We start from the raw sequence: 12,268 nt of genomic DNA, 5'->3' as shown, positions 1-12,268 counted from the left end.
TTGCCCCAGCCCTAGCTAACACACCTGACTCCAATAATCAACTAATTGTGATTTTTAGTTTATAACACAATTAGTTTACCTAATCACCTGTGTTTTCTAGGGATGGGGAAAAAGTGTGACACCTCTCCGGCACCAGAGGACTGGAGTTGCCCATCCCTGATCTAGAGACTAGAAACAGGTGGGAGACCACCAGGTGGTGATCTTGGGTCACTTTGATTCTGGGAGACACGATTGATTGAGAGATTCATGACTCACATTTCTCACAGAAATCTTGCACTTTGCAATTCTAATTCACCCATAGAGGATATTATAGCCTTTGGAAAATGTTCAGTGGTGTGTGCAGAGAGAGGTTGCGGCGTCTTGATCTCTGACATTGATTTCTCTGTTTCACGTAGCCATTCCAGCACCACTTGTGTCCAACACTGCAAACGTACGGCACCGACCACATTGGACTTGTTCAAACAAAGACTCGACCAGGAGAGCGGTAGCATGTTATGATTGTGGATGGAGGTTAGTGCGTACGCTCCAAGAAACATACAGGCCTGTCTAGCGGGATTGAAAGAGTGGAGGTCTCACCTCCCCTATACCTGCCTTACGCTGTCGTGCAGCAACACTGGTGCACAATAAAACCTACTGTTTCACCCCTTACACATACATTAATGGAGTAAAATAAACCGTTCTGTGTAACTCCCTGTGGACACAACTCCATCCAAAGGGCTGTGCCCTGGGACTAAAAAACATCCATCCGTGGAAACAAGTGATTAGCTGTCACTAAAAATGATTCATGATCAAATTTAATGCTTGCCCTCTTGTAGTTCTAATGCAGTTAGTAAGTGCTATTCTCGCACATGGGCCATCCAATAGGATACAATGAGCCCTTGTTTCTAATGGAGTACTCTGCGTCTGTTGGCTTATGGTCCAATGTCTCCCATGCTCCATCTCAGCATCACTGATCGTCCCCACCCACTAGGACGATGAGATGTGTGGCTCATGTTCTCTTCATCTCCCTCTTCTCTGGAGAGATAAATCACTCATCCCCTCTGCCAGCCAGTAGTATCTGACCTGAAAAGACCTCAACTCCCAGTCTCCTGCGCTTCTCTTCCAAAACTTTATTTCTCTCTTTAGTTTCCTGCCCTTGTCATAATCTCAGGGATAACCCAATAGCAGGAGCAGGCTGCATGCATTAGTCCTTCGCCTTCCCCTTCCCAGGCCTCACTCTGCAGGTGTTATAGGACCTACCGGGGTGTGTGTGTGTGTGTGTGTGTGTGAGACAGATTGTGTATGGGTGAGTGTGTATGTCTGTTCTACAGAGAGAAAGTGAGCACCTGTAGAGGGATTGTGATGTTGACCGGTAGAGTGCTGGCAGCATTGAGCGCACACATTCCTGTGACCTGCAGCTCACCCTGAGGCGCTTGGCAGAACATCATAACAAACTAGCACTGATACAAAGCTTCTGAGAAAGACAGAACCAGCCCCGCTTTTCACAGAAGCCAAGTTCCACCCATCTGTTTGTCTGGGTATGACAGTTTGTCTGTTTGTCTGGACGGTCAGTTGTCGGACTCTAAAATAAACATCAAAAGTCCAGGATGTGTCTAAACTAAGTTCAGAAGTCAAAGCAAACAAAAACATGGAAAATGAAATACTTTATTGAAAAATTATGAAAATAGAAATATCCAACCACACCTCAGGTCAAACAGTTTCAATGTACATTTGCATTGCCTCCCATATGTCCATAGGGAGTGACTGCATTACATTTCTGTCATCCAAAAAGAGAGCTTTCGGTCACCGCCAATGACACAGAGTGGGAGGGACCTGTGCCAGCTTAGACCCGCCCCTACCGTGGCTGATCCAATCATCACGGGCTGCAACAACACCACCATATAAACGTAAGAAACCAGGTCCAGGAAGCATGTTACGTTATCCTCATTTCCAACACTCTTACTGAACATTATTCCCACACTTTTATGACTCAGAAACTGACACAGTGTCAATGCAAACAGCCAAACACACAGCTCACTGACCTGTGGGTGACCTAGGTGATGCACTAGTAACTGACTGCTGATCTTGCCTGGACATCCTGTTGTGGAGAAGAGATTCTCATTGACCCGAGACCACCTGGAAGACCATGACACCCATGGTTACAGTAATTGCCATCACCATCATCACCACAGCCATTATCATGGACGTCGTCGGCAGCGGAGGTATCAGCCGGACTACCACAACATGCATCACAATACTCTTAAAGTCAGAGGAATTGGAAGCATTTAGGATCTTTGGGACATCCCTACCCTACACCCTAACCCTTACCGTAACTATTTAACATATTCATTTCAAATGGGGGAGGGACATCCCAAGGATATCAGATAGCAAGGACTTCAGAAGCATGGACAAAGCAGTTACCTGAAGTTTCCTGCTCGTTCTACATGGGCAGGCCTCTTCTCTTGTGGGTAACTATGAACAGACAAATAACCATTAACAAATCCCATGCCTTCATACAGTAGTGTTACACAGCATGTAACGGAGGTGATGGGTAACCTTGTCCGGGTTCAAACCCAGTCGGTCACAGGCATCTGTCCTGCCACTCACCTGGAGCGGGTAATATCCCAGATGACCCAGTCACTGCCCGTCACCGCGCCCACCTTGATGGTGTTGGTGAGGCACCAGTCGGCCGACATGAGCGGCGACTGGCCGCAATCCAGAGAAAGAATGGCCTGCTGGGTAACCAGGTCATAGAAGCGTATCGTCCCTTTCTTCTCAGCCACCATCAGCTTTACAGAGGATAAAGGTTTAGTATCACAAGCTCTTTTCACTCGCACTAAGTATTTAAACTCTCATTATGAAACTGAGAGCACTGTTACTGTACGCACCTTGAAGGCATCTTCAGGATGCCAGCACACACTGACGCCAGGAGAGCGTAGTCTAAATGTAGTGGTTTCATTCCCCTCCAGGTCCCACACCCTGTGGGGACAAGAGAGGCCATCTAGCATGAAAGGGAAGGGGCACTAGCTGGACACTACAGGATGGTCGGAGAGGGGGTGTGCTCAGGGGAAATTAATCATTTAAGGACTGTAAGAAAATTATTCTCCTGTCCTCAACTACTTGTTTAGAAAACAACCTCAGACAGGAAGTCTGCGATTCAAAAACAAACAACCGGTCCGAAGCTTCAGATAAAACAGGTCCTGTCAAAAATGACAAATTATCAAGTCCAAAAAACAAGATTAATAAGCACTCAATTAGCTGTACTGGAGTTGGACTCACGGCAGTGCTAAAAATAGCTTCCGGAGTCCAGCCACCCCCTGTGGGGAGGGGAGATGACGTGCAGCACAGTGCAGGCAGGCGCCTTGGTGCTGACAGCACACAAAACAAAGGATTACACACGCTAATGGCAACTAAAAATATCTAAAATAACAAAGACATCATGGCTGGCTGGCTGTTTTTGTCTTACAGGATCCATGTCAAAAAAGCAAAGTTACAAGCCTCCATCCAAACCCACCTTTCCCCAGGCGTCTGAGACTCTCTTCGGAATGTACTCTAATGAGTGAGCAGCACACACCAGGCCTGTAGTAATGCCAGTGTTTTTCTGAAAGCACGTAATGCCAGTGTGTAATTTATCTAACTTCTGTCAGTTGTCCAAGAGATGCGCACACAGAGCCTTACTAGTACCGCCCTTCTTTCAGGGAAAAAGGGATCTTGGTCGTAATCTCCCCCTTGAGCTGCGAAGACAGGCATGCGGGCCCTGCGCTGACGAAGGGAGAAGGCCGAGGACACAAGGCAAACATGCGCACGGATGTAATAAATCACTTGGAGAGGACAGGCTGCTCCCCAGACCAGGATCAACTCTTCAACCACATCGGAGAGCCCTCAGCGAACACAAGGCCTCGAAACTAACAAAACATCCCCCTGAACCAGGGAGGAATAAACTTGCATGCGGTTTTAATTATTTTTATTTTTTAAAAGGACTGTATGGTTGGGACCGATGTGAATGCGCTGACTGATGAGGTCATGCAGAAGACATCTAAAAAAGGCCCAAAGCCCATCGAAATGTCAAACATGTTGGAAAGATGTCTGCAGTGGCACGGAGGAGAGGATATGATTATGCCCCATCCCAGATGTTAACCTCAGTAAACAAACCCTCAACTTTTCCTGTGTCTTCCCTGCAGGGGATAAAACACCCTCACATTTCTCCATGAGAGCTTTTGCTTCTTGACTCGACACAGAAGTCAGAATGGCCCTGTGTAGAGTGAGGTGCAGACCCTCCTCCATAGAGCATGAGCGAGGTTGGAAACCTCAGACGACCGCAGACAAACAAGCATAAACCCTCTCTTCTCAGACCACTCGCCAAGTAGAGTTCAATCGCACGCTACGCCGCATCCGGCCAAGTTGTGGTCGACCACTTCGCCCTTCAAATGGGGAAAGATTATGATTTATTTTTTCAAATGTAATCCTTGCTGAACAAGGTGAAAGGGGGCAAGAAACAAGACTGAAACCGCCACTGACAAAGCGATGTGTAATTGCATAACAACTGCTGTGACATCAAGCAATAACACTGGGCTTCGTGTACAATAAAGTTGAAAGGCGAGACTGCATTTGAAGTCTGTGTGTAGATGTGAGTGAGAAAACAGCAGCCGCAGCTTTTCATTTCGGTCAACGTTTTCCAAATGAGCGGAGGAAATGGGAAACGTAGTGTGCACCATGTGAACTAAATTATGAGAGAGTGCAGGGTAAATAACCTTGGCGACACTCGGCGGGAACGAGGGCTGAGAAAGACCAACAGTAATCCCGCCTCAGAGCCTCACAGGGGAGTCCAGGCAGAGGTGCACAGCACGCCGTCCTCCCCTCCCCGAAACCACACCAACATCCATCTTGATCGGACCTGCTCAAGTGTCTTGAATAATAACACGTTCTTTAACAGACATTTGGACTGTTGAAATAATTATCTCGGCCATTAGTCATTTTTATTGGATCGGTTTGCTCCTCTCGCTAGAGTTGATGATGGGATCCCCTAGCACGGAGCAAAAAGAAAGCGTGAGAACATGAGAAGAAAAGAGGAGATGAAAGACTGGGATGTTGTAGAGTGGACATGGATATACTAACTGACAGATAGCTTGACTGACGGGCTAGAGTGGGGAGAAAGTCTCAAACTATTGTGATAACGCCTCAGAAATACTTCCCAAAAGGAAGACACACAGAGTAGATCATACACAAAACAAATACTTGAGATCCCGCACAAATAGTTGCAGCAGGTGTCTCTGTTCAAGCCCCTTGAGTAAGCTGTATTCTGCTGATCCATGTCAACACGAAACCAGAGCTGGCTGAACTGAGGAATCCATCTCACTCAACAGAAACATACCTACTGCAAATCCAACTGGAAGCTAACAGACAATGGGAGCCGAGCCCAGACAGGTTAGGACCTCTGGCAGACACTCTGACCTCAGAGTGGAAGGCCCCTCTCCTGTTAACTTGATCTTTCCCTAGTTTAACCTCACTCTTCCTCCTGCGTCCTATATTTTCTCAACGTGACAGAATTTAAATCTTTCTGCAGATGGAGCCGAGCAAGCGTACCCGTTTTCTCTGGCCAGACCATTATAGAGGGAGGCTGAGGGAGAACTGTGCGCTGATGTTTCTCGCAGTAGCAGAGCTTCATCACCAGCCCTAGCTGAGGCCTCTCTCTCCCCACAGCCCTCATCCTAACCAACACTTTAGAGCATTTAAGCAGGGCGGAAGGAGATTGAGGAGATAATTCAACCATGGCCTGTATTTGATGACTGGAAGTGTAACCGCGAGCTCCAGGCTCCTGAAATGATGAGTTTATGAATAGAAAGCAGATGTTTCAGGTGTGTTTCTCATCCAGGGAGCTTTGGGTTTAAAGATGGATATGAGAGACGTGCTCTTTCAGGCTCTAGTGGAGTGAAAAGTAGGGGCCAGTCATTCATTTCTAAGCTGCTAACTTGATTAAACGTTCTCCCCCATCAATCACTGGTCAAACAATAAGAGCTCACACTGTGTGGGAAGGGGCAAAGAGGAAATAGGATTTGGGCCAGGCTTTCGCCCTGTCTGGACCCTAGCAACAACCCTAGTTACTAAGGTAACAGGAGGCCCATCAGGTTCAGTGGAGGCTGCTGAATAATGGCCGGAACAGAGCTAATGGAATAGCAAACACCGGGAAACCATGTATTTGATACCATTCCACTGATTCCGCTCCAGTCATTACCACAAGCTCGTTCTCCCCAATTAAGGTACCACCAACCTCCTGTGCCAGGTTACCCCATGGTTACACCTTTGGCTAACGACACACTCTTTCCTTCCTTGCTCCACTACCTAGCTACTGATTGATAGGCCACATTGGGGGACCTTGTTAAGAGTCAACCCTAAGCGAGGGGAACAACCTCCATCAGTACTGCAGCTAATTGGATTTCCATATTTAACCAATTACTTTGAAAAGCTAGAGAAGCAGCGGTGTGATTCCGCACGGCAACACCGGGGTGTGTTGTGATAAACATTGGGTTTCATTTTGGAAACACAGTCAGGACTTTCTGCACCATTAACAGAACGCAGATCCAAGAGCTGGGGGAAGACACACTCATATTATTCTTGCTGAATGAGACCCGGAGGAGGTTCGGACTGACCTGCATGTATGGTCATCGCTGACCGAAGCGATTTGTTTCCCCTCCGTGGGTTCAAACACTAAGTGGTTGATGTAGCTGGTGTGACCCTCCATCACCTAGACAACCACACAGACATCACCACAGAAACACAGAAGATACAATTAACAAAACACTGCATTTGGTGCAAGCCTGTAGGACAGTTCGCTGGCTCCTTATGTGCTGGGTTCTTGATTACGCTAATATAAAAAGCCCTTCACTAAGTGCCTACTGTCAGTGTGCTATATACAAACGGATTGATTTAAAGAAACCAGATGCCAACTGAACTGACAGGTGCAGTAGTTCCAGTGGGATCTAGTCGTGAGGGCAGGGGCTCCAGTACTCTACCTTGACTTCATGTTGATTCTGAAGATCAGAAGTCAACAGCCTCACTTTTCTGTCTGCCGCAGCAGTGCAAAATCTGGAGGGAAAGACGGAGAGAGAAAAAAACATAAACAAAGAAAGAGAACATCAAAACAGAGCCCGTCCTACTATAAGACACGCGTACGTACACGCACCCTGGCACACGTCCATGTCTATGCGTGTGTCTGACTGCAGCGCGGGCTGACACCTTTGGATGTGTGGTAAAGACTTGGACATGGATCAATGGAAACACTGCCAGGGAGATTCTAAGTGCGGAGATAAACATGGAGAAAAACAAAGATTCCTCACGCCATTTGAGCATTGCTAACGCCTGGGAGACGACTTTGCCTCTAATCAGTTGTAGTATATACCAGCGCCTGCAATTACTTACACAATTACACTAACTCACTTATGACAAGAAAAACACACATATCGCAAGAAAAAGACACATTTCCACACATTTGCAGTTGCAGGAACAGATGGATTTGGCATGATGTCACGATACACAGCCAGAATATTCCCCCAAGCAACTGGTACAGGTGATTATACCAACAACTGATACATAGCCTAGTAGTCAGCGAATTGTGGAGGGCATGTCACCCTTCTTTCAACTCAATTGCTGGGCCAGATCTATCATCAAACCTAATTCAATACAAACTTCACAGTCTTGCAATACGAACTAGGCTATCGAGATTTAGCCTACGCTGCAGGAATATTGTCAATGAAAGAACAAGTGCCAAGTGGGAGAACATTTCTTCATGAGACAATCTTCAAAGAGTTGTCAATGTCACAGGGTTGACTAATGACTGGGTCTGTTTTGGCCCTGAGCTGATGCTGGGGAAGTGTTCCTGACAGTTCCCCAGAATCTACCAGGAGGTTGCTGACTGGACCTCACATGGCTGGCCTGGTAGAATCTGGGATCCTCCCAGCATAAGCCCCCTACCCCTCCTCCTCCTAGCACCCTCGCCGGCCCCTGCCTCAGGCAAGCCTGTGAGAACACTGTGCTTTTCCTGGAAGGCATAACTACGTGCAAAACTAGGGGAGGAACGGAACTTGAGCGGGGAGCCATCAGTGCAATAACACGTGCGCACGTCACACGCCGGCCCCCAGGGCCCTGCAGACTTCACCACAAAAGGTCAGGAAGTATCACTGCTTTTCCCTTTCAATTAAAGCAACTTGGAAACATCTCCCACAGGATTACAGCATTCCCATCCACCATTCCAATTAAGAGGAAAACCTTGCTTTCTATGTAATAATGTTCAACTTCCTTTTTTTAATCAAACCACACCTGAAATAACTGGGTTGGTATTCCACCGCTACAGTGGGCCACAGACTAGAATGATGACTGAGCTTCATACGGTAGGTGAATGAGGAATACAGCTGGGCCAAGACTACTGAGGGTTTCATACCACTGACTGACACAGAGGTGGTGTAGATGGATGATCCAGAGACATAGTTAGATAAATATATGGCTCTGGGATAAGCAGGTGGTCCAGCCCTACATACCTACACGTACCCAACGTTCACAAGACGCAAGCCTCATTGTTCCTAGAATTTCTAAGCAAACAGCTGGAGGCAGGGCTTTCTCCTATGGAGCTCCATTTTTATGGAATGGTCTGCCGATCCATATGAGATGCAGAAACGACTACCATCTCTCCACTGCGATTCGCTCCACTGACCCTATTACGGGGCTGAGTAAGTGGCTTGCTAGTGCTCTCCCATGCCGTCACTAGGAGGGGTGCATCACGTCTTGCCAGGCTCTTTTCGCTATACTCGACTTGAGTGGGTTGAGTCACCGATGTTATCTTCCCATCTGGTCTTGCGCCCCCTTGGGCTCATGTGATGAGGGAGATCTCCGCGGGCTATACTCCGCCTTGTCTCAGAGTAGTAAGTTGGTGGTCTGTTGATATCCCTCTGGTGGTGTGGACGCTGTGCTTTTGCAAAGTGTGTGGCCCTGTCCAGGGGTATCGTGGGACAGGGCCACAGTGTCCCCGACCCCTCCGTCTCAGTCCCTAATATCTATGCTGCAATAGTGTATCTACTGGGGGGCTAGGGTGGGTCTGTCCAATCTGATGTTTTTCTCTTGTCTTATTGGAGCCCGGTGTGATCTTAAGTATCCCTCTCGCCATCTCCTGCTTGCTTGCTCGCTCTTTGGGGTTTTAGGCTGGGTTTCTGTATAAGAGCTATGTGACATCTGCTGATATAAAAAGGGCTTTATAAATATATTTTACGTAGGAAAGATGAAGAAAAAAAAAACAGTAGTGCAGCTTCAACCCACAGTGGTGGCTGGTCCAAATAACCACGTATTCAGTCTGCCCCATGATGAGCTGAATCAGCTGTTACTTACTGCAGGGCTGGAAAGAAAGCCTGAAACAACCAGCAGCACTCCAGGACCAGACACCCTGATGTAAAGACAGAAGACAGCTGTAAGAACTAAAAGGTTTAAGGTAGGCTACCTGATGAGTTGGGGCAGCTTGTCCAGCCGAGACTCAGGGCTCCATGCGAGGCAATCCACACGTAACGCATGATGGAAAACACGCAGTGTGGCGAATTCAACCCCCTCTACCTCCATATCCTCCTCCTGCACAAACAGTGGTTCACGTCACACATACAGCAGTGGTTTACGTCACACATGGAACCAAAACACAGACTGTTTCTCATTTCCTTGTGTCCCCTATCCATGCCTCCTCAGAGTGGAACCTTGGGAGGATCTTCTCTTCAGATGCATTTTGAGAAGGGAGGCTAGAAGAGCGGACATGAGGAAGAGGAATCTGGCAGGCTACCACTCACCTGGAAGCGGCAGGTGCCAACCACCACATACTGGTTTCCTCCATAGGCCAGGAGGGACGCAGCTGAGCCACTGTCAAAGGGGCTGAACTCCACCACATGGACGTAGTCGTCACAGGGCACTGTGTAGCTGGCTCCTCGACCTAAGTCCTCCATGCTAAATGTATTTTTGGTGACGTTTATGTCCGGTGTATTTACTCTTTGGTTTGACTTCACCACCTGCATCAGGATTGAAGAGGGGTTAATATTAACTTCCTTATACAGATTGAAAGCCAAAAATAATACTTCCGTATGCACACTCAAGCGAGCCAAAGCTTACATACTCCGGTATTGGGCTAACTCGTTGAGGGGGATTCATATAGCCTAAAGCCTGAACATTAACTAATGTGCCTGTATAATTTCTGTGGTTGTCACCGAGGGAATTACTGTAGGGAGTGACAATAAGATAATCATGAGATCAGAACTTCCCTAAATGCAAAACCAGTAATATAGATCCCTTGCTACAATTAGACTAGGAGAGAGATATACCAGAAACACAGACTTGTCCGGCTTTTCTAGGAAGGGTGCGGTGAAACACCCTTCTCCCGGCCCATGTGGGTCGGGGGGGTTGTTTAGATGGAAGCTTTTTAAATGTGTGAAAGGTCATAGGTAACAGCTGTCAGTGATCACATAATGGGACATCATTCTTGCTGTTGTACTGACATCATGTAGGCTGTAGGTTCCCAAACTGTACGTTCCCAAACCTTTTCACTCAGACCCCGCTTCCAGCATTGGGGAACATCCCACGTCCCCCCTGCGGGCGCCACGTCTATTTCTATGGGCATAAGCACTGTTCATGACACAAAGTTTGAGAACCACTGGGCTATTGGACTCCAAAGGTTAACAGCAAGGGGGATCCACCAAGTGAAGGCAACAGAACACCATTTCACTACACTGGATCATTCAGTCTCAAGTGTTATTGATTGCATTCTTAATTTAAGGAGCAATGTGCAGTTCGAACAATTACAGAGCGGACCACACAGCCACTGATTTGGTAAACAGCTGAAGGATGGGGCTTGAGAAATGTAACCACTCAAATTCATGGACAGAGCTATGGATGGAAGTACTGACCATCTATGACAGGGATAGGCAACCTTGGTCCTAGAATGTCACAGGCACTTTATGTTTTTGATTTAACTGACCTGGAAGACCAGGTACGTTGAATTTAGGCAATCACTGAACTGATCAATTAACTAAGTAACTAACTCAGTGTGGTGCCTAGTTGGGACAAAATCCTGTAGTATCTGTGGCACTCCAATAACAGGGTTACCTACCCCTGATCTATATCAAAAGTATAGCATTATTCATATTTTGAAGCTATACAGTGTTTGCAAACAAAAGGAAGAAAAACAACCTTACATTGTGGGTTCTGATGGGGGTATGACAGTTGAACTAAGCTCGAGGCATCTACTAGTTATATTATTCAATAATCAATGGGTATGCAACAAACAAAATATTTAAAAGGTCTAAAAATGAATCTAGTAACTTCAGATAGCTCCTTGAAGTAGGCTAGCTAATTACTCTAGTTAACGTACTGGCGACTTAGTTTGCTCTAAAATGTTTTAGATAGACCCGTATCTCAGGAGTTAAAATAGGGCTGGATAGGCATGAACAATCCAAGTGTATATGTTACACATAGAAGACAGGCATCTAGTTAGTAGGTTGGGGTCAATGAGGCATGTCCTGGCTATTGCTAACTCAACAGTGCACAAACGGTCAATACTGTAGCTAGCTAGAATACTTAGTTCGCGGCCGGTAGCTAGTTAGACTATCTTCCTTGTAACCACCAGAAAGGTGGTAGCCTTGGCTTCAGGATATGCTATGATAATGTAACATTGTGAAATGCTATGTAACTAGCAGCCCCCCCCCCACACACACACACACACTGTTGTACAAGCTAGCTTGCGATATAGCAGCGCTTGCTAACTAGCTATTAGCGTCGTGTTTAGCGGTTAGTTAGCTGATAATAACAGACACCTAATGTCAGCCAGCGAAACTACTCAAACGCAAGTAGCCTACAACACACTACAGCGATTAAAAGTGATGACTGCCTTTGGCAATATAATACAAAATATTTCAACAAATAACGCGGCCTTTTATCTAGAATAGATAGCTAATTCATAACCATACCTACGCGCGCCTTTCAGCACATTAGTTACAACTTCTGCCCCCCCAAAATACATTTGTTACCCAGTTGATGTCCTTGTTGGAACGTACCATGCCTTTTTAATCTTAAATTCTAGGGGGACCACACTGAGTTTAAAAACGCAATGGTGCAGCGCTTTGACACGTTACACACTATTGCTATATTAAAAACACTTTAGAAAATAATAATTAATAAACGTTCTCTCACGAAAAATAGTCAGATATGCTAAAAACAATATTGGGTTCTGTGATAAAGAACCACAAATAGCAGTTGTAACAACATAGGCGTGGTT

At 46.5% G+C, this 12,268-nt stretch overlaps 1 protein-coding gene across 2 annotated transcripts; it reads right to left on the bottom strand.

Moving 5' to 3' along the window:
* Positions 1-1,628: 1,628 nt before the first annotated feature.
* Positions 1,629-12,167, bottom strand: LOC115198939 (nucleoporin Nup37). 2 transcript variants are annotated; one of them, XM_029761371.1, is made up of 10 exons: positions 12,048-12,167; positions 9,795-10,010; positions 9,461-9,585; positions 6,990-7,062; positions 6,627-6,721; positions 2,868-2,958; positions 2,587-2,768; positions 2,401-2,451; positions 2,022-2,115; positions 1,629-1,862 (listed from the first exon to the last, which is right to left on the bottom strand). In XM_029761371.1, exons 1-10 carry the CDS (start codon positions 12,048-12,050, stop codon positions 1,749-1,751), a joined length of 1,044 nt encoding a protein of 347 aa, XP_029617231.1. In that variant the 5' UTR covers positions 12,051-12,167; the 3' UTR covers positions 1,629-1,748. The 2 variants fall into 2 exon arrangements, with proteins under 2 accessions (XP_029617231.1, XP_029617233.1); XM_029761373.1 differs by lacking the exon at positions 12,048-12,167 and adding an exon at positions 11,961-12,043.
* Positions 12,168-12,268: the final 101 nt, after the last annotated feature.

This window comes from Salmo trutta, chromosome 8, assembly GCF_901001165.1.
Source record: "Salmo trutta chromosome 8, fSalTru1.1, whole genome shotgun sequence".
NCBI lineage: Eukaryota > Metazoa > Chordata > Actinopteri > Salmoniformes > Salmonidae > Salmo > Salmo trutta.
Note: the sequence above shows the minus strand (reverse complement) of the source record. Positions and strands in the feature narration are given on the sequence as shown.